Here is a 22,022-nt window from a genome sequence, read left to right on the forward strand (position 1 = left end):
GGCTGCTGCAAAGAATGGCTCTCGTTCTGGTGCATCTGATGCATGATGGGTACTGTGTTTTGGAGCCGGACCCCCCTTGTTCTGCCATTCACAGTGCTGCTAAGCTTCCATTGACCATAGTGAAGTGTTCACAGTACATGACAGGTAGGCGGCTTATCGTTCCTTGTCACCTGGCCCCTCCCTGCCCTCTGGGGACACATACACACCTGCAGCAGGTAATCTGGTGGCCTCAGTGCTCGCTATGGCAGCTACAGCTATCACTGTGCGCCTGGTGGATGATGAAAATCCCTGTCTCAGGACGATTTCTCCCTACCTGGATCAAGACTACAGGACCCTGTTCCAGGACTGTTTGCAGAGGAACCGTCTTTTCGAGGACCCACATTTTCCCGCTGGTCCTGCAGCTTTGGGGTTCAACCAGCTAGGACCATGGTCTCCTCAGACCAGGGGGATCCAGTGGAAGAGACCTCAGGTATGGATCTAGGAGAACACACAGCGCACACATAATATATAGGAGCCATACACACCTACAAAGTCCCAGGCACAAAAATATTAGTAGTGAATCTTCTCAATCTATTTGTCCCTGCTGGTCGGTAACTAAAAAAAATTCAGAATTTTCCATTAAAATTAAAAAAAATATTAGTACCTATTGTTGTGTTCACCAGTTACAATGTCAGATCCGTTTCTGGGAAAGTTGGGTGGCACAAATATGATTGTCATAAGGTTAGCTACTTGTCTTTTATCGGAAAATCCAGAATGGGTTTCGCCATTTGTTGCAAATTCGGAACGTAATTCTCTGTGAGATCCGCACTACAATCGGCACGTTTTCAATGCGAATTAGCCGTGGATTTCGCAATAGGCATCGGGGGAAAATCTCCTCCACTTTGCAGATACTGCAATGCACTGTGGATTTTCCGCCTGCAAAATTGTAGACACTGCATGTGAACATACCTTGTCCTATGCTTCCCATAGGAGTCTGGGAAAGCTGGGTGGAAGACCCTATGGTAGCCGGAATGGCTACCCAGTAATATATTCAACTAACACTCGCGTTTGGTGCGGATCCGTCATGGATCTGCACAGACGGATCCGTTCAGATAATACAACCGCATGCATCCGTTCAGAACGGATCCGTTTGTATTATCTTTAACATAGCCAAGACGGATCCGTCTTGAACACCATTGAAAGTCAATGGAGGATGGATCCGTTTTCTATTGTGCCAGATTGTGTCATAGAAAACGGATCCGTCCCCATTGACTTACATTGTGTGCCAGGACGGATCCGTTTGGCTCAGTTTCGTCAGACGGACACCTAAACGCTGCAAGCAGCATTTTGGTGTCCGCCTCCAAAGCGGAATGGAGACTGAACAGAGGCAAACTGAGGCATTCTGAGCGGATCCTTATCCATTCAGAATGCATTAGGGCAAAACTGATCCGTTTTGGACCGCTTGCGAGAGCCCTGAACGGATCTCACAAACGGAAAGCCAAAACGCCAGTGTGAAAGTAGCCTAAGACTTTAGCGGATGCTGTCTACGCATTGGATTGAAACCAACAGAGCCTTTGTGCCCAATATGGCGGTAGTTGATCACAGGCTATTAGCGTGGAGGGAAGTTTGTGGATCTGGTTTGTTCTACCCTGTGTCGTCTCTATCGTCTTATCTCTGTTTATTCTGATAATGGGCTGTCAGTGCCCGCTCTATGGCTGCCACCATTATTGTATGAGTCATGTACAGTATGTTATCAGTTCTTCGCAGCGTGAATATGTCTGTATACTACCTGTAATACAGACATACAAGTAGAAACTGAAACTCGGGGCACACTTTGACCCCCATAAGGCTATAAACAGCACCTTCTTCATTGACTCACCCCTCCACACCCCGTTAATCTTAACTCCGGTAGCCAGATCTCCACCACTTGTCATATGACATTACTCCACCTGTGCTTTCTATGTACATTGCTACAGAATATGTCGCTGCATAATAATTATTAGTAGTCAAAAAATATTAGGATTATTATCTATTCGTGTGCATGAGCCATTGAATGAAGAGTTGTACTTTAAAATGAACCACAGGCTAGGTGATAAATGTATGATCGATTGACAGTCTGACAGCAGAGACCCCCGCTGAACATGAGAATGGGGGTCCTCGAGTCCTCTGTGTGAATGGAGCGGTAGTGCACCCGCATGATCACCACTCTATTCACTGGGGTAGATTTATCAATACTGGTGTAAAGGAAAACTGGCTCAGTTGCCCATAGCAACCAATCAGATTCCACCTTTCATTTTTCAGAGCTCCTCTGGAAAATGAAAGGTGGAATATGATTGGTTGTTATGGGAAACTAAGCCTTTTTTCCCCCTTACAGCAGTTTTGATAAATCTACCCCAATGTCTATAGGACTGCTGCCAATGGAGCAGTAGTCATGCATGTGCACAGGGAACTTGGGGACCCCCCTTCCCTTTTCAAGACCAGTGAGGGTCCTAGTGATCAGACCACCAGCGATCAAAGATGGAGTTCCCCTTTAATTTCTTTACGACACGACATGTGATACCATGTGATAGAAGTTTTCACAATGGCTGAGAGCTCAAAGCTGGGTTACTGGCCAGGTGTTTAGACATAGATTTACTGGTGTCGGTTACAGCTGGACCAGTTTGGCAGGAGCGACTGCACTTTCTATAGCAGCTCTCTGTCCACTAGAATAAAAGCTTTATCTCTCGTGTTTGCTCTTCTCTTAATACACATGATTTTGTCCTTTTTGACTGCGGCTGACCGTGTCACATAGGAGTATGCCTTAACTGCCATGAATAGCATAATGCCATCAAAGGGACAGAGAACTCACAGGTTACGCTCTACGGCATGACATTACAATCTGTAGACAGTGATAGAAAAAGAACGTCACTTAAAGGAGTATTCCCTTCTCTGACATGGGTTTCCGTCAGCCCCATAGAAGTGAATGGATTGATGGCTGCGCATGCGCAGTTCACTTCCCATTCATTTCAATGGGGCTTCCAAAAATAGCCGAGCGCTGCTTGGCTATTTTTGGCCCTCCCATAGGAATGAATGGTGTGCCCTCTGGCACTTTGTGGTCTCCGTTCTAAGTTTATGTGTGGGTTCTGGAGGTGGGACCCGCACCTATCAGACATTGGGGGCATATCCTAAGGATATATACCCCCAATGTCTGAGATGGTACAACCCCTTTAAGAGGACCCTCAACCTTTCCTGACATGTAACTACCGTACTTGTATTCCCCTTGTAATAACATGTCACTGTTATTCCTACTAGAAATGTATGAATGAATTGTCAGCAGCTTGTAGTAAAGGTACAGATGGGTGTTACCAACTGGGGGGGGGGGGGGTCCCTGCACTGTCTGACAAGAGCAGTGCTGATTGGGCAGAGTCAGACACACCCGCTACTGGTAACACCCAGCAAAACCTTTTCTGTAGACTGCTGGCAAACTTCTAGCAGGAATAATACAGGAATGGTACAACATAGAGTAAAAAATTGAAACTCCATAATTGGTATTTCATGGGGAATGTGGGGAATGCAAGTAGGTACTAAAACTGACATGCCAGGAGAGGGGACGGGTCCTCTTTAAAGGGGTTGTACAGGATTAGAAAAACATGGCAGCTTTAGTCCAGAAACAGTGCCACACCTGTCCATGGGTTGCGTTTGGTATTGCAGCTTAGCTCCGTTGAAGTGAAAGGAGCTCAGATGCAGTACCAGACACGACCTTTGGAAAGGTATGGTGCAGTTTTGGAATAAAGCAAATGTCACCCTGCACAACCCCTATCGGGTGTAATATGAAAGCTGAACTAGGGGGCGCAATTGCACCCAATAATTCACCTTCTAAGCGCCAGGCATTGTTTTGGAGGAACGGTTCCTACATTTGAATTTTGGACCTAAAAACAATATCATATATGGAGAATCGCTTAAAGGAGTATTCCAGTTTCACGCTAGTATAAGTCATCGATATTATGAAACCAGAATACCCCTTTAAAGGACATGGAGTCGTTGGCCCTCCTGACACTATGATCGTCTCTCTCTGTGTTCCAGGAGCTCGTCCGGTACCCTCAATTCATCAGCGACAGCATGAAATGGACGGACATATGCCAAGGACAGCTGGGTGAGTGCGCTAATACTGGGAATGATGACCACATAGTACAGTAATAGTGTACCAGCTATATGTACTCATCGATAGAGACCACTGTTATTACACGGCACCGCATTGTGGCTCATAGAGGGTGGTCTCAAGTGGGGGACCCTCTTCTATGACTCAATATAGCAATAAACAGTACATACATACATACTGTACCGCATATATGCCAGTATATATAGTTGTAATGTTGTCATGATTACACTAGGGGGAGCTTTGGAGAAGCTTTAGAACTAAAATTACAGTGGCAACAAACCAGATCACTGCTTACAGTCTGAAAACAGCAAATGCCAGATGACAGCTGCAATCTGATTGGTTGGCAACAACACGGTTCACATTTGCACTTGGTTTTATAAATGTCTCTCTGTGAATGATGAATCTACAGATTACAGAGGTGAGCAGTCCTTGGACGCAGTCATACTGATAGCTCCTGTCTCTTCTTTCAGGTAACTGTTGGTTTCTTGCCGCAGCGGCCTCTCTGACCGTTTACCCCCTTCTATTGGATCGTGTGGTTCCTGCCCAGCAGAATTTTCATAATGATTATGCTGGAATATTCCATTTTCAGGTGATTTAGGGGGGAGTTGTCTAAAACTGTTGGAGCCAGATCATACCAGAGCTACTGTACACAATACCGTTGCATCATATAGTTTCAGCTATACTAGACTACTAGAATTGTATTGTAGCCCATTACGGACAACATCTGCATGAAGTTTGTATGTTCTCCCTGTGTTTGCAGGAGTTTCCTCCCACACTCCCAAGACATAGTGATAGGAAACTTAGATTTGTGAGTACCACTGGGAACAGCGTGATTCAAATGTCTTTAAAGCGCTGCGGAATATGTCAGCGCTATATAAGTGTGTAAAATAAATACACACTTATATAGCAGAAAGGACATGCCCGCTGAGCTACAGCAGAAAGGACACATCCCTGAGCTGCCTGCTCTAACTAAACCTAGCAGCGCAATTGGCCCAATGAACGGGGAGATCTCTGGACCCATGTGAGGTACAGGGCTGGTTCTAAGTTTGTTAGAAAGAGACTGTCATGGCCTATATGATGTCTGATTTTCTTTTTTTACATTCATCATGGGATAACCTGTTTAAGTTAATCTCGTCCATTGTGCCCTCCAGTTCTGGCAGTACGGCCAGTGGATTGACGTTGTGGTCGATGATCGTTTGCCAACGAAGAACGGGGAGCTGGTGTTTGTCAGTTCTGCCCAGAAGAGCGAGTTCTGGCCGGCCTTGCTGGAAAAGGCTTACGCCAAGTGAGTCACAAAAGCACATGATCGATGTTTAAGCATTATTTGCTGAATGATCTTCAAGTAAATACAGATAACAGTGAACAGGAGCTAGGCCATATACACTTAAAGGGCAGCTCCACTTTCATTCAGGGGCGTAACTACCATAGTGGCAGACCATGCGACTACTATGGGGCCCAGGGCAGGAGGGGGCCCAGTTGGTATCATCCCCTCTTCTACTGGGGTGAAAACTTGGTCAAGACTTTACCCTAAAGGAACAACTTTTAGCCAACGAGGCAGTGGAAACCATGGCCCAAGGGTCATTGAAAGGGGTTTAGGTGGAAACCCTTCTGTCCTGTGCGGGGGGCTTGGTTTGATCCTTGCTATGAGGCCCTTACTTCTCTATGTACGCCACTGCTTTCATTTATAGCTTTGCATGTTTGACTATAAACTTTTATTAAAGTTGACCATCTTGGAAATTTGAGGCTGCCTGGATGTTGAGGACCCTTAAAGTTGGTTGGTCGGTACCCTCTGCAGCATCTTCTACCGACGCTGCCTCTGTTTGATGTGATATATAGTACCCAAATAATACAACCAAACATTATCCAGATAACACTGGTAATATTTAACCCGGCCACGTTTCTTTCCTAGGTTGAATGGCTCCTATGAAGCTCTGAATGGAGGTTGGATTAGCGAAGCCTTTGTGGACTTCACTGGAGGTGTAGGCGAGAGTGTGGACCTCAAGGCCGCTCCTCCAGACCTGTTCCAGATGATCCAGAAAGCTGTAGAGAAGAAGTCCCTGATGGGAGCCTCAATCAATGTGAGGAACACTTGGTGGGAGTCTTATACTGGGAGTGTTATCATGGGGGCACTAGAGGGGCTGAAGGGAGACAGGCATATAGGAAACCTACATGGTTAGCTGCCCACCATTGATCTTGAAAAATGGGACACAAATTAATCATGATGTCATGTTCAGTGGTGTACTAGCTACCATAGGGTAGGGCAAGGGACATATAGACACCTTCCCAGCCTGGTTGGGTGTACTCAGGCTCCAATTAGGTTCATAACTTTCTGCCACTACCTACCAAATTCTCACTTGATAGATACCCAACAAATAGAATGCCAAAGTCAAAGGGTTAAAGGAACTCTGTTAGGCCCTTTATGACATCTAAGACCATAACAGGGCTGGGCAGGATATTCAAACCTTCCATTGAGACTAAATACAGAATTAGCACTTCAAAGCAAAACAAACTGCGCATTAGCAAATGAGGTTGCAAATGCCCCAAGGGTGGTCCTCTTTCCAGCAAGTTCTTCAGGTCTCAATTCCTCCCTGGCCTTGATGGGTCCAGTGTTTGGTGATGTCACTGTTATCGGCTGGGGACAAACAGCACATGTTCAGTATTCTCACTTTGGTGTGCAAGAGCCTCATAGACTGCGTTGACATTTGCCTTGGAGGCTCTGGTAGCTGCCTCAGTTGCAGGTTCTGTAGAAAAAACAAAAACAAACCGGACAAAATACTGCGGCAAATTGAAACCTGATGGATCCCATTTTAGCCAATGCGGTCCTTCAGGTGCCGCTTGTTACCATCAATTGACGACTCCAGTGCTTCCACTAATTTCACTGGTGTGCTCCTATAATGGAACGGAACGGAACCCAGCCTTACTGTTCATGCGCCTTTACCACACTCCAAAGGCTGTGGATTCTCTGGCGCCTCCAATAACCAAACTTATTAAAGTTTTAATCTTTCATATAAAAGTAAAATGCGTATAAAAGTACAAAAAAATTGAAAATAGGGCGGCAAAACCTGCAGAAAAAGTTACATAATATAAGGGATGAAAAACCCTCCAGAAAGACCTAAACCCTTATAAACCAATGGACTGGTTTGGACATTACCAAATTGGTGGAGCTTTGAGTGGAGACCATTCTGAGGGTTGCTAATGGACCATTTATGGATAAGACCTTCAGAACTTATGAAAGTATTTTGATAGAAGATTATCTTTTTATAGATACTGGACCAGTCTGAAAGTGAAGTGAGAACCCCAGAAGGACTGGTGAAAGGCCATGCCTACTCCATTATAGGTGTCTCAGAGGTAAAGATATATTATTTTCATCGTACTCCTTTAGTTCCTTACTACATAGTCTACATAAAATGAAGCATGTGTCGTACCATTTTCCAGGTAGACTATCAGGGGCGCAGAATCTCCTTAATCAGAGTGCGGAATCCGTGGGGAACAGTGGAGTGGAATGGGCGCTGGAGTGACAAGTGAGTGAACATGACCGTTCCAATCCTGGTGGCAGATTTATTTTTTCTGTGATTGCCAATACTAAAGGGATTCGACGGTGGAACGTTCACAGATATAAAGTTTGGTCATTTAAAACGATCATTTTGTAATGTAATAAACTAATTTCAAGATCTCTGTTTACAGTTAGTGAATGGAAACCGTCCAGATCTGCTCCTTCTTAGAGTTTAGAGACAGAAACAATTGTAGCCACTGTGAAGTAAATATACAGTATCAGCAACAGAAGCCTGTCCTACGCTGATGGTTTGTTGCAATGGTTCATTAGCTAGAGACTTAACTACACAGGATACAGCTGTATCCACCTCTCAGCGGTGAGGAGGAATAGGTCTGTTTTCAGTCTCTGGATGTAAATGATTTTTTATTCACTGAGAACAAGCAGGGATCTTGAAAATGGAGAACTGAAGAGGTTCCACTGTAATGATCCTATGAGAGAAATGTCTAATGGTTTTAGGGGAATTGGTCTCTTTACCTGTGAAAGTGATCCAGGATACATGAGCTGAAAGAGTATAAAATGTCATATTCTGATGACAGGGTATAGAAAGCGGTCGTCTCACTTCAGCAAGTGGCATTTATCATGTAGAGGAAGTGAATACAAGGCACTTACTAATGTACTGTGATTGTCCATATTGCTTCCTTTGCTGGCTGGATTAATTTTTCCATCACATTATCTACTGCTCGTTTCCATGGTTACGACCACCTTGCAATCCAGCAGCGGTGGTCGTGCTTGCTTACTATGGGAAAAAGCCCTGGCCTCTCTGGTGGCCAGGACTGCGGGAGAGCTCATAGGCCAGTGCTTTTTCCTATAGTGTGCAAGCACGGCCACCGCTGATGGATTACAGGGTGGTCGTAATCGTGGAAACGAGCAGTGTATAATTTGATAGAAAAATTAATCAGGCCAGCAAAGGAGACAATATGGACAATCACAATACATTAGTAAGTGCCTTGTATTATTTTTCTCTACATGATAAATGCCATCTGCTGAAGCAGGGGCTGACTGGCAACTTTGGCCCAGGGGGCAAGTAACACCCAGAGGCCCACTGAGCCCCCCTCCTGCTTTCCCATTTCCCCTGCCTCCCCCTGCCCCCCCCCCCCCCCCCTTGCCACTTTCGTCAGCCATGTAAATTACAACACAGGAAAACAAAATAAAATAGGGCTGCTCCGATATATCGGCCGCCGAAACATATCAGCCGAAAATGGCATTTTTGGTATAATGCCGAAAGTGTCAATTTCTGGCTGATACAGCGTTGCATCCGTGTATTTTCTCCTCCCCGCTGGGCGCTGCTCTGTGTCGTCGCCCCCACCCATGACACTTGATGACTTTTTCAGAAGAAACTGTATATTGTGGGGCACGGTATATGCTATATGTGTATAACATAAACATATTTCATATGAAAACGTACAATTACTTGGCTTGGCCCTTGGGGATCTCGGACACCACTTCCACACTTTGGCGGGGGGCTCGGATGAGCTGATGTGTTTTATCCTAATTAGAAAGATTTCATAATAAGGATTTGGAGAAGAGGCAGAGGGATAGCAGAGCAGGGAGAGGCTGGTGCTGCTACTAGGGGGTCATACCATGGGGGAGTAATAAAGCCCACCATAATGCCCCCTCCCCAGTAGTAATAATTCTCCTTACAATAGACAGTGCAAAAAGTACCCCCTTGTAATGTCCCCAATTGAGCTAATGTCCCCAGTTGAGCTAATGTCCCCATAGTGCCCCCTATAATGTGCCAGTAGCCAATAGGCCCCCCTATAATGTGCCAGTAGCCAATAGGCCCCCCTATAATGTGCCAGTAGCCATAGGCCATCACTATAATCTGCCAGCAGCCATAGGCCCCCCTATAATGTACCAGTAGCCATAGGCCCCCACTATAATGTGCCAGTAGCCATAGCCCCCCCATATAATGTGCCAGTAGCCATAGGCTCCCCACTATAATGTGCCAGTAGCCAGATAGGGCCCCCTTATAATGTGCCAGTAGCCATAGGCCCCCAGCTATAATGTGCCAGTAGCCAGATAGGGCCCCCCTATAATGTGCCAGTAGCCAGATAGGCCCCCCCACTATAATGTGCCAGTAGCCAGAGAGGGCCCCCCTATAATGTACCAGTAGCCAGATAGGGCCCCCCTATAATGTACCAGTAGCCAGATAGGGCCCCCCTATAATGTGCCAGTAGCCAATAGGGCCCCCCTATAATGTGCCAGTAGCCAATAGGCCCCCCCTATAATGTGCCAGTAGCCAGTAGGCCCCCCTATAATGTGCCAGTAGCCAATAGGCCCCCCTATTATGTGCCAGTAGCCAATAGGCCCCCCTATAATGTGCCAGTAGCCATAGGCCCCCCTATAATGTGCCAGTAGCCAATAGGCCCCCCTATTATGTGCCAGTAGCCATAGGCCCCCCTATAATGTGCCAGTAGCCATAGGCCCCCCTATAATGTGCCAGTAGCCATAGGCCCCCCTATAATGTGCCAGTAGCCATAGCCCCCCATATAATGTGCCAGTAGCCATAGGCCGCCCCACTATAATGTGCCAGTAGCCAGATAGGGCCCCCCTATAATGTGCCAGTAGCCATAGGCCCCCCACTATAATGTGCCAGTAGCCAGATAGGGCCCCCCTATAATGTGCCAGTAGCCAGATAGGGCCCCCCTATAATATGCCAGTAGCCAGATAGGGCCCCCCTATAATGTGCCAGTAGCCATAGGCCCCCCACTATAATGTGCCAGTAGCCAGAGAGGGCCCCCCTATAATGTGCCAGTAGCCAGATAGGGCCCCCCCTATAATGTGCCAGTAGCCAGATAGGGCCCCCCCTATAATGTGCCAGTAGCCAGATAGGGCCCCCTATCAGTGACAGGAATGACAAAAAATAAATAAAAAAATTTAGTCAGTCAGACTTATACTTACCTCCTCGAGCACCTTCACTGAATCACTCCCGTCCCGCCTCCAGCACTGCTGATGTCTTTACGGCAGCGCAGCGGCTCAGTCAGGCAGTGTGATGACGTCATCGCGCTGCCTGCGCCGGTCCGGCGGCCTCTCTGACAGGCTGCCGGCAGCACGCCTCCCCGTCTCCCTCCGCAGTCCGCAGCCGCAGGTAAGTAGTATTAGTAACAGCGGTGGCGGAGGCAGTGCCCTTAGTGACAGTCTGATTCCGGGCCCGTCCGGCCGGGACAGTGAGGCAACAGAGAGGCCCGGGGGGCAATTGCCCCCCTGCCCCCCGGCCCAGTCCGCCCCTGTGCTGAAGTGAGACAACCCCTTTAATTATGTAAAAATGTCCTGCAATATCACCAGTATATATTACCTGCAAATAGAAGGTTAGCAGTACGGTACATTGCACATTGGCCCACATTTATTATTGTGGCTGCGCCTGAATTCTTGCATAATTTTCACCCACATTTTGCCCATCTCATTTCATGCAGTAGGCAAGGCAAAAATGAAATGGAAGTAAATACTAGTCGCCATCCACAACCACAGCCAGCAAAGTCAAAACTGCTACCAGTCTTCCTTAACCACTGTGGTCAGAGAAAGCTAAGGCTACCCCTAGATTCCTCCTCAGAGCCTTCTGCAAGGCTAAATGGACTTGGCTGCTAGAGACCCAGATTACGTCTGCTAAGTAAGGTTGCAGAAAACTGGTGCAAGGTTGCTAATAGCAGACCTACCAGATTGACCAGTGTGCAAAGAGTAGTAGACAAGCTCACTGAGTGGCAGTCTTAAATCCTCCACCCAGCTGTGGGATTGGACACTAAGCCAGGAATCTAATTGGTGGAAAGGTGACCACTGGCTCGTCTGTCTCCATAAATTCCACAGACTTCAGTTAAGAAGGACACATGCATGCACTGACAGATCTACTATATGTGGCTCTGATATGGGTTAGGTGGGTGGAGAACCTCACCAACCGTAATCCATCAAAACTTATACTCTGTGGTATGCCTGATGCCTGGTGAAGGGTCTAAAAGGAAGCAGCATGTCATGCATCGCCCCCTCAGGTCCTGCATTGGATATAGTACACACATATTGACCATCTAAAGCTGTCTTGTGATATTTTTTTTTCTTCTAGCTCCTCCACCTGGTCACTATTGGACAATGCAACTGCACTGAAGCTTCAATTAAGAGCGGACGATGGTGAATTCTGGTGAGTTCCCACAGTTAACCTTAAAGACTATGTACACCTTTTGGGTCAAATTTTTTTAGGACTGCATTTTGGGCTAAAATAAAATAAAAATTCAATTGATCTTTATTACAAATATTGAGCTGTTCGGTCACAAATGGTTAATTGTCTAGCTGTGTGAATCTGTACTTTCACTTTCACTTTGTGTCAGTCATCTAATAAACCTTATCTCTAAAGTACTAAACACTTATTTAAGACACATTCTTATCAATAAGATAAGAATTGACTTATAATGAATGTTTATTCATGTTTGTCAGAGATAAGGGGCCGTCAACTGAGCTGCTTGACAGAACACAGTAAAAATACAGATCCTGCTACTAGAGAATCTCAAGGCTGTACAGAAACATTGGCTCAGAATTTTTAATAAAGGCCAATTGAAAAATAATTTTTTTTTTGCTCAAAATGAGTAGAATGCAATAAAAAAAAAAAAGCCTTCTAAGGTGTACATAGCCTTTAAGCTATTTACTGGTGCTGTTGTCCCCTGACGCTCAGACCCACATATTTTCATTCAGGATGCAGATGGATGACTTTATGCGCTATTTCGATACGCTGGATTTTTGCAGTCTCACATCGGACTTAGCTTGTAGTGGTAGTATCCATACATGGAATGCCAACTCTTTTGAAGGCAAATGGGTGAAAGGACACAATGCTGGAGGATGCCGCAATTACAAAGGTGAGGAATCGTGTTTCAGGCTCATTGTTAGATATTTTAATTGTTTCTTGGTGTGAATTCTACAGTGTAATGTAATGACACATGGATTTAATGAACATGGCTGTACATATTCGTCCAACTACGGAGTTAATTTTTCAAAAAGAACTGTACAGGATATTTTACTGTGTTACGAGCAGTGGGTTTAGAACCACTGCATCAACCAATAGGTTTGAATTTGGGCTAATCCTGAGGGCATTGTCCTGGTGTTCCCCTGGTTTCCACTCTTTAAACTGTATACAGGAATCTGGACATCAATGCAGGGGAGCAGTAGTCCCAGTGTGGTTGACAGGTGACACACAGGGGTCAGGGACACTGGCACGTAGGACCAAAGGGAACAGGCAAAACCGTAGTCAGAGACAGGCAGAGGTCAGGGGAGGTAGAATATGTGTGATTCCGTGAAATAGGTCTGAGGTCAGTGTAACGGATCTCCTGGCACCCCAACTGGGTACCTCCGTTGATGGATGCTCCTAGTGCTTCCCGAGGACTCCAAGCACTCCACTTGACACAGTAAGCACTGCCGACCCCACGAACAGCCACAGCTTGGTTGGGATCTCGCCGTCTTCTACCCACCCTGGACCTATGACAAGGCTTCCAGGTTCCAATGGGTGAACCTCTCTTCCTTCAGAGAGTGATACAGGAACAGGAACAGCTCTTACAAGAGCTAGGGATTATACTCTGGAAAGTATAATGATTATAGCAATCCCCAGAGTGTAGTTCTCCAATCCCCCAAACATGAGCCCAGACTTCATGAAGGGTAGAACAGGACATTTAATGAGGCTACATGCCAGCCTTTTATGCAGGTCTTCCAGCAAGGGACACTCCCCATGGGGACCTTGTGGAAGACTGAGACAGTTTTTACATAAATCAATCACATACAGTTACAGGCAGAAAACACACAAATGTGATACAATTAATCAACACAATGGGATAACGTAATCACTCAGAGGCAGACAACACCCACCTGTGATTCAATTAACAAACACAATGGGATAACGTAATCATTCACAGGTAGAAATTACCAATTTTTCCCTTTGTAGAATAATAAGCCGGGGGGGAAGTGGTCTCCATAGTTCTGGGTCCATAGGAAGGAGGCTAGCCCTCCAGCCTCTCCAGCAGCCCCAGTGACGGTTCTGTCCGTCACAGTCAGAGAAGGCAGCAAAGGGTAAAACGGAAATTAGGCACAAGTCAGGTCAGGCAGCAGAGAATCAGGAATCAGGCAGAGGTCAATACACAGGCAGATAAATGGGACAGCATACCTTCGCACGAACTAGCAAGCTAGATACACCAGAAGTGATCAGCCATAATCTGCGGAAGAATTAGAGGAACAGTGAGGATAAGACATCTCCAGCAGGGAGCAGGCTGAAGCCTGTGATGAGAAAACACATAGGACTTTGGCGGCCAGATCTGGACAGTGAGTCTGGACTGCCAGACCAATGACAGAAGCTGGTTGAGTGGAGCGCCGTCCATGACCAGACTAGCAGAGCGGTGGCGGGCACAGGCCACCGATGTAACATACTGGAGGATGGGAAAGCAGGAACCAGAGCTCTCTTAAAAGAGAATGAGACTTTTGAGAACTTGGACCTAGTTTGTGTAGACTTCAAAGTATGGGCATATGGACACCTGTCCATCCCTACTGCACACCCCACCCATCTGATACAGTGAGGTAAACCAAGGGAGAATATACAATTCTATATTCATTGTACTTGCCCCCTTATTAATTTATTGTTTAGTCACACCCAAGGGATTTGAATAAGGAACCATAAGGGTGACTCTGAAATCCGAGCCAAAGGCTGAAGGTATAAAACACTGTGGAGCAATTAATCAGGCTTCACATTTTGAAGGACAGGCAAAATGGGGGCGTAAATCCTAGTTCCTTCTACCCTCAAGGGAGCAGAAAGACTTCTTATTAGGTCTCCTATTTCCTGTTTATTTGTTTTGCATGTCATTTTATTTTGTCTCCTTTTGTAATTTGTAATCACTGCACCTTTTGGTAGCAGAGTTAAAACTTGTTTAGCCCATGTATTCTCTAAGAATCCATAGCCTTTCAGATGGCGTTTTACCTCTTCGTTGCCTAAAAGCAGTGTGTGGCTGTAAGTACTGTGTTAGCGGTTTGGTATCTCGCCAGCCGTTTTGATGTCTATTTGGGGTGTGTTTTATGCTCAGTCCGTAGCCTGACTTCTAGGTAGGTGCAAGATTGAGTGGAAATAGATTAACCCCTTGGAGTCACATCCACGTCACTTGCTGACACATGACACCGAGACTGTGAAGTCATGCTGGGTGTTGTATTTTTGCAACAGCTGAAGACCCAAGGGTTGGAGAGCACTGACTCCTGCTACATTCCTACAGATCTGCTATATTCTCTATATAAAGATTTCCATTTTTAGACAATCCTTTGGCAAATACACATAGCATATTTACCTAATGGGAGGAATGTCTTTGTTTGGAATCCTGTCTTCATTATCAAAAACTGGGAGTTATGTCCACAGAGCACCATTATATTTGAAGTATACAAGTCCAGTTCATTTTTTTTTGTCTTTTAAGAAAAATTGTGGAAGAATCCAGAAGAGCGAATCATAAGGGTTGTAAAGCGATACGGAATGTATTGGCGCTATATAAATACAGAATATTATTATTATTATTATTATTATTATTATTATAATAATAATAATAATAATAATAATAATAATAATAAGGGTCCATGGAGTTTCCACAATCCTGCTCACATGCTAAGAAAAATTTCCATGCAGATTTTTGTCTGCACTCCAAAATAAAGTCAGCCACAGCATTAAGTAGCATGCTATTTATTTCCGTGAATTCTGTGCAGAAAAGCTAAATGGTTACCTTTTCCCTCAAAAAGTATTATTATGTAACAAATAGAGCATTTCAATGAAGTATTATTGCAATGCACATGCAAGAAAAGTTTTGTATTAAAAAATTATTTTTTTTACAATCATTACATTTTCTTCTCTGGTAGCGCCCCCTGCTGTTTAGCTTTCTGGTCCACCTTCTCCTTCACTCAGTGGTGGACTGCCATGCTTAGTAGCTTCCCTGGTCTCTTCCTCTTCTCAGTGCCAGCGTAGTGATCTCATAGACACCTATTATTCATTCCTCCCTACTTATAAATTCATAAAAATATATATCTATATCTTTCTCTAGACAGTAGAGAGTGGAATTGTGGGGGCATTACATACCATATACAGTGATGCCCATAATTATTCATACCCCTGGCAAATTTTGACTTAAACTTACTTTTATTCAACCAGCAAGTCATTTTTTGACAGGAAATGACATAGGTGTCTCCCAAAAGATAAAAAGACGATGTACAAGAGGCATTATTGTGGAAAAAAAACATTTCTTAGCTTTTATTTACCTTTGAGCAAAAAGTGTCCAGTCCAAAATTATTCATACCCTTCTCAATAATCAATAGAAAAGCCTTTATTGGCTACTACAGCAATCAAACTCTTCCTATACCGTAAATTGCAGACCAGCTTTTTGCAGGTCTCCACAGGTATTTTTGCCCATTCATCTTTAGCAATGAGCTCCAAATCTTTCAGGTTGGAGGGTCTTCTTACCATCACCCTGATCTTTAGCTCCCTCCACAGATTCTCAATTGGATTCAAGTCTGGACTCTGGCTGGGCCACTCCAAAACGTTAATGTTGTTGTCTGCTAACCATTTCTTCACCACTTTTGCTGTGTGTTTTGGGTCATTGTCATGCTGAAATGTCCACTGGTGCCCAAGGCCAAGTTTCTCTGCAGACTGCCTGATGTTGTCGTTGAGAATCCTCATGTATTGCTCTTTTTTCCTGGTGCCGTTTACTGTGATTAGGTTCCCTGGTCCATTGGCTGAAAAACACCCCCAAAGCATTAGGTTCCCACCACCATGTTTGACAGTGGGGATGGTGTTCTTTGGGTTGAAGGCTTCTCCTTTTTTACGCCAAATGAAGGAAACATCATTGTGACCAAACAATTCAATTTTTGTTTCATCTGACCATAACACAGAAGACCACAACTATTCTTCTTTGTCCAGATGAGCTTTTGCAAAGGCCAAGCGAGCTTTTGTGTGCCTTATCTGGAGAAGTGGCGTCCTCCTTGGTCTGCATTGTGCAGTGTCCGTTGGATTGTCTGCCTTGAGACATTGCCACCAGCAGAGCCCAGATTCACCAGGATGGCCTTGGTGGTGATCCTTGGATTCTTTTTCACCTCTCTAACTATCCTCCTGGCCAGCACAGGTGTCACTTTTGGCTTCCGACCACGTCCTCTGAGATTTTCCACAGGGTGGAACCTCTTGTATTTTTTAATAATACTTTGCACTGTAGCCACTGGAACTTGAAAACATTTAGAAATGTTCCTTGTAGCCCTTTCCTGACTGAGCAGCCACAATGAGCAGCCGCAGGTCCAGTCTAGAGCTCCTTTGTCTTAGCCATGACTGTCCACAAACCAACTGCAGAGAGCTGCTGGTTTTCACCTGTTGAGTTGATGAAAACAGCTGTTCCCAATGAATCAGGGTAATTAGGCTGCTTTAGAACAGCTTGGACTATTTGGTATGAACTTTTGATTTCCTCACAGACTGTGACAGTTTGTGAAGGGTATGAATAATTTTGGACTGGGCACTGTTTGCTCAAATGTAAACAAAAGCTGAGAAATTTTTTATTTTTCCCCACAATAATGCCTCTTGTACATTGTCTTATTATCTTTTGGGAGACACCTATGTCAGTTCCCGTCAAAAAATTACTTGCTGGTTGAATAAAAGTAACTTTAAGTCAAAATTTGCCAGGGGTATGAATAATTATGGGCAGCACTGTATATCTTTGGGGCTATATTTGAAGGACTATTTTCTATGCAGGGGTGGAAGGGGTTAATAAGACCGAATTACATTACTTCCTTGGTTATGTAGGTGTTGACTGTCTCATGTGAGCTACTGCTCACCCACAGAAAGGGAAGAAAGTCTTCCAGATGAGTGAAAAAAAGTTTCACATTTGTGGGGTAACCTCTCTGATGAACTACAATCGGTCAATTTCTTGTGCAGACCTGCACACCCAGAGCAGATGCCACTGATTTGTACTGTGGAAATGAATTTAGGATTTAAAGGGGTATTCATTCCAGTTACATATTAAGTTATCCCCTATCCACAGGATAAGGGGATAATTATCAGATCTCATGATCGGTGGGGGTCCCAGCGGTAGAACGCCCACAGATCTAATAGTTATTCCCTATCCTGAGGATAGGGGATGACGTAATGTAGCTGGAATACCACTTTAATGCTATGGCCTCTTCTTCCTTTAGTATTCACTGCTTTGTGCTCCAAATATAACTAATTGCCTGCAAACAATGCATCAAAAATACAAATTTAAATGGGATTTAAAGGGTTTCTTCACCTTCAGGGGCCTTTCTGCCAGACCACTCCCACCTTATGTCACCGGACCCGCAGAGGGAAGCCTACTTACCTGCTCCCCTACACTGGATACTGACTCCTTAGGTCTCCTGCGGCCTTGCTCCGGTCTCCACATGTCACCATCCAGTTTAAAGTAGGTCATGTAGCTTATGAAGCCAATGACTGGCCCCAGTGACATGACACATGGAGGACACGACACCACTGTGGCCACGTGACTTGCATCAAACCATATGTTGACACATGGACACTGCAACGAGACAGTGGTGGTAGGGGACTATAAGAGGTGGAACCCAGCGGCGGGGAGCAGGTAAGTATGTATCCCTCAGCCAGTCTGGCCATGTGCTGGTGGTGCCACATGAAATAAGGGTGTCTCTCCGAAATGCCCCCAAAGATGAACAAGCCCTCACATGGCTGCTTCTTTGACCATTGTTCAAGTGAATGGGAAAGGTCTGCAATGCCACATGAATGGTCAAGGATGGTGGTGTTTCTGGAAGAAATCAGCCATGTTTTTCTAATCTCATACATCCCCACTTGTGAAGACACTTTAAAACTGCACGACCTCCTCTGTAAGTCGGCACAGACCGTGGAGCTCCAAATGAAAATCCATTGGAGATACTGCACGACCTAAGCTCTAGCTTCTACACCCTTTATGTTCCTCTACAAAATAACAGGCACCTTCTGGAGCAATCCTCAGTTCCTGGTGACGGTGGAAGGAGATGATAAGAGAAATGCATGCACCATGCTGGCCTCTCTTCTTCAGAAGGACAGACGGAAGGCGCGGGCTGCTGGGAGAGATTTCCTGGTCATCGGTTACGAGATCTATAAGGTGCAGTAGGACTGGTAGAGATAGCACATTTCTTCAAGAATGGTCTTTTACCAAATGAACATGTCACCATGGTGTCACCGGTGAGGGCAGGGAAATTGGCCTTCCATTGACGGACACATCTAGACAGAGAATGGAGAGTTGGGTGGCTACTTCTCTATCTCCTATAGACTTAAACCAGTGACGTCATGTCCATCAGTCACATGGCCTATGTGCAGCACAGTCCCATTCAATACCAAGCGTAGCCGCTGTGCTCGGTGTAGTGCGAGGAGGTCGCATCGCTCACCAAGTGCCGTGGCCTCTTCAAACAGCTGATCAGCGGGGATGCTGGGAGTCAGACCCCCACTGATCAGATATTGATGATCTCTCCTTAGGGATTTTGTAAGCCTGGAGCATCAGCGATATTCTTCTCGTATGCTAACCCTGTATTGAGCAGTATCCACCTTAAAGGGAACCTGTCATCTGATGACAGGTTCCCTTTAATCTCTTCAGTTACCTATTATACATATCTAATTTCACTTCGTTATTTTGCAGGTGCCAGAACAGGTGAATAATAAAGTCCTTTCCTATGATGTCCAACTCTTCACCTCTCCTGTACCAGGGCGTGTACCCCTTTACTGTCTGATCCCCCCCCTCCTCCCATTTATTTACCCCCTTTACAGTGCAGTGTGTCCGGTACTTGCTTGCTCCCTATTATTATGCCCAATGCTGCTGGGATGAATCCCTACCCCAGTAGATGGCAGGACCTTGATGGTTGGGGCCTGGAACATCTTATTGCACTGTTTTATCTATTATTTTGCATGGTATAATGACCCCCTATGATTTGATTCCCCATGACTTGCCTTATTATCATGCTATGTCTTATCTGTCGGTGTGTGGGATGATCCCTCATCCGCCGTGGTGCTGTATGATCTGACACCGATTACGGCATTTCGCTTAGTTCAGTGATATGAGCCTGGTGTCCCAGAGAGCCGCGGCCATCTCCAGCCTGGTCCCTATGGTCCTCACACAATACATGGCCAAGCGTGATATCACCGGCCGCTATGAGCTGACCCCCGGACAATACCTGATCATCCCTACAACCTACATGCCCCAAGAGGAGTCTTCCTTCAACCTGAGGGTCTTCACCGAGACACAACACACATTCAAGTAAGAAAGTTCTCACTTCCAATGTGAAGGTCTCTTTTCTTCATCAGTTCATGTCTCTTTGGTAATATTAGTGTCTTCCTCCTCAGGGAGATGGACTGCATGGTCAAAGCAGAAGCCAAAGTGTTTCAGGTAGGTTGTCCCAGGACCTTTGGACAGGGGGGTCCATTAGGTACCTGCACACGGTGCTTATTACACGCATATATGCAGTCATGGTCTGATATTACTACATATGCCTTTGTGCTCTTTCCGGCAGGAGGGCACTCTTCGGATGAGCATGGAAGACTTCAGGAAACATTTTACACGACTGTCTGGACAAGACCAGGAAATCAGCCCTGAGGAACTGCAGAAAATCTTGCTGCAAACCACCTCCAAACGTAAGAGGAGGGGAAACAATACGGGGGGGATTTAGTTCATTTGTTTAAGGCTACGTTCACATCTCTGGCAGAGAACAGCCTGCCAGAGTTCACCAGATCCAACGTTGCCGAAAACTGCCGCCACCGCCAGACACCGTAAATGGTTATAATGAGATCCGGACGCTTTCCTGGTCTCAGGCCTGTTTCACCCTTATGTTGTGTCTTTCCGGCTTTGAGATCTGGCAAAGGATCTCAAAACGGGAATTAAACAGATCCATGCCATTTAATGTATCTGTTTCGGCCGAATCCGGTTGTAATAAATCTAAACTGAACAAACCAAATCCGGTATGTAACTCACTGTAAGTCAGTGGGCGCTGGATCGGGTTTTTTCGCTAAAAAAAAAAAACCAAAAAAGATCTGGCTGCTCCATTTTGCAGACCGGGCACAAAAACGCAGCTTGCAGCGGTTTTGTGTCCGGTCAAAGAATGCAACAAAATGGAATGGAATACATCCTGTGGGGACAAAATTGATCCGTTTTGGCCCAGTTCTGAGATCCTCTGCCGGATCTCAAAACCGGAAAGCCACAGCGCAAAAGTGAAACAGGCCTCAGCCAGACAAAAACTGTTGCGTGCACGAATGGTAAAAAGCTGTTCTCTTCCGGAGCTGGTGCAGACTGCGGACTCCGATATTCTACAAAAGGACTGTAACTCTTAGGCCTCTTTTACACGGGCGTCCCGGATTTGCTCCGGATGCGTCGTGTGTGTGCATTGCGGGAAAACCGCGCGAGTAGGCACGCAATTGCAGTCCGTTTTGCACACGCTTGAGAAAAAACTGAATGTGGTACCCAGACCCCGCAGCGTCTTCTTTCTTCTTCTTTGAGGACCTGCAAAAGGACCTTTGATGACATAATCACTTCATTCAGCACGACCTGCGCTGACGTCACCGAGCTCACCATGTGGTAAGCAATTACGTCATCAAAGGTCCTTTTGCAGGTCCTGAAAGAAGACGAAAAAGAAAGAAGACGATGCCGGCTGCGTGATCAATTGGATGAAGTGAGTTGTTTTTTGTTAGTTTTTTAACCCCTCAATCCACATTTTACTAAGCATTTTGTATTAAGAATGCTATTATTTTCCCTTATAACCATGTTATAAGGGAAAATAATACAGTGAATACACTTTAATGGGGTCCGGGGTTGCTTTCATCCCTATAATCTCCTAGCAACCATGTGTGAAAATCGCACCGCATCTGCACTTGCTTGCGATTTTCACCCATCCCCATTCATTTCTATGGGGCCTGCGCTGCGTGAAAAATGCAGAATATAGAGCATGCTGCGATTTTCACGCTACGCACAAGTGATGGGTGAAAATCACCGCTCATCTGCACAGCCCTATTGAAGTGAATGGGTCCAGATTCAGTGCGGGTGCAAATGCGTTCACCTCACGCATTGCACCCGCATGGAATTCTCGCCCGTGTGAAAGGGGCCTTACAGAGGACAGCTAGTAGTCCTGTCCTACACCTTGGATACGACAGCCTAATTGGACCTGTTCTCCTGAAATGGCTGTTGTAGTAAATACTTGTATTCCCCATAAAATCACATCGTTGGTGCCTCTTAAAGGGATTTTCTGGGTTTTTAATACTGATGACGTATCCTCAGCCAGTGATATCTGACACACTTTCACTCCCAGAAACGGCTGTTCTCGGCCTACTGATCTGCTACTGGTTTAGCTCACACGGAGCCATATGAACGTAGCCCAAGGGCA

The 22,022-nt window shown here is 45.5% G+C and overlaps 1 protein-coding gene across 1 annotated transcript in view; it reads left to right on the top strand.

The window, feature by feature from the left end:
* Positions 1-241: 241 nt before the first annotated feature.
* The window catches only part of LOC120977198 (calpain-2 catalytic subunit-like), a 30,903-nt gene continuing 9,122 nt past the window's right edge, over positions 242-22,022 (top strand). The window contains exons 1-14 of the mRNA XM_040405011.1: positions 242-469; positions 4,042-4,111; positions 4,588-4,706; positions 5,269-5,402; positions 6,027-6,195; positions 7,382-7,465; positions 7,553-7,638; positions 11,722-11,796; positions 12,345-12,505; positions 18,609-18,763; positions 19,295-19,306; positions 19,701-19,909; positions 19,996-20,038; positions 20,163-20,283. Of these exons, the coding sequence (XP_040260945.1) occupies positions 242-469; positions 4,042-4,111; positions 4,588-4,706; positions 5,269-5,402; positions 6,027-6,195; positions 7,382-7,465; positions 7,553-7,638; positions 11,722-11,796; positions 12,345-12,505; positions 18,609-18,763; positions 19,295-19,306; positions 19,701-19,909; positions 19,996-20,038; positions 20,163-20,283 (1,666 nt within the window). The remainder of the gene's footprint in view (positions 470-4,041; positions 4,112-4,587; positions 4,707-5,268; positions 5,403-6,026; positions 6,196-7,381; positions 7,466-7,552; positions 7,639-11,721; positions 11,797-12,344; positions 12,506-18,608; positions 18,764-19,294; positions 19,307-19,700; positions 19,910-19,995; positions 20,039-20,162; positions 20,284-22,022) is intronic.

This window comes from Bufo bufo, chromosome 8 (assembly GCF_905171765.1).
Source record: "Bufo bufo chromosome 8, aBufBuf1.1, whole genome shotgun sequence".
Taxonomy (NCBI): domain Eukaryota; kingdom Metazoa; phylum Chordata; class Amphibia; order Anura; family Bufonidae; genus Bufo; species Bufo bufo.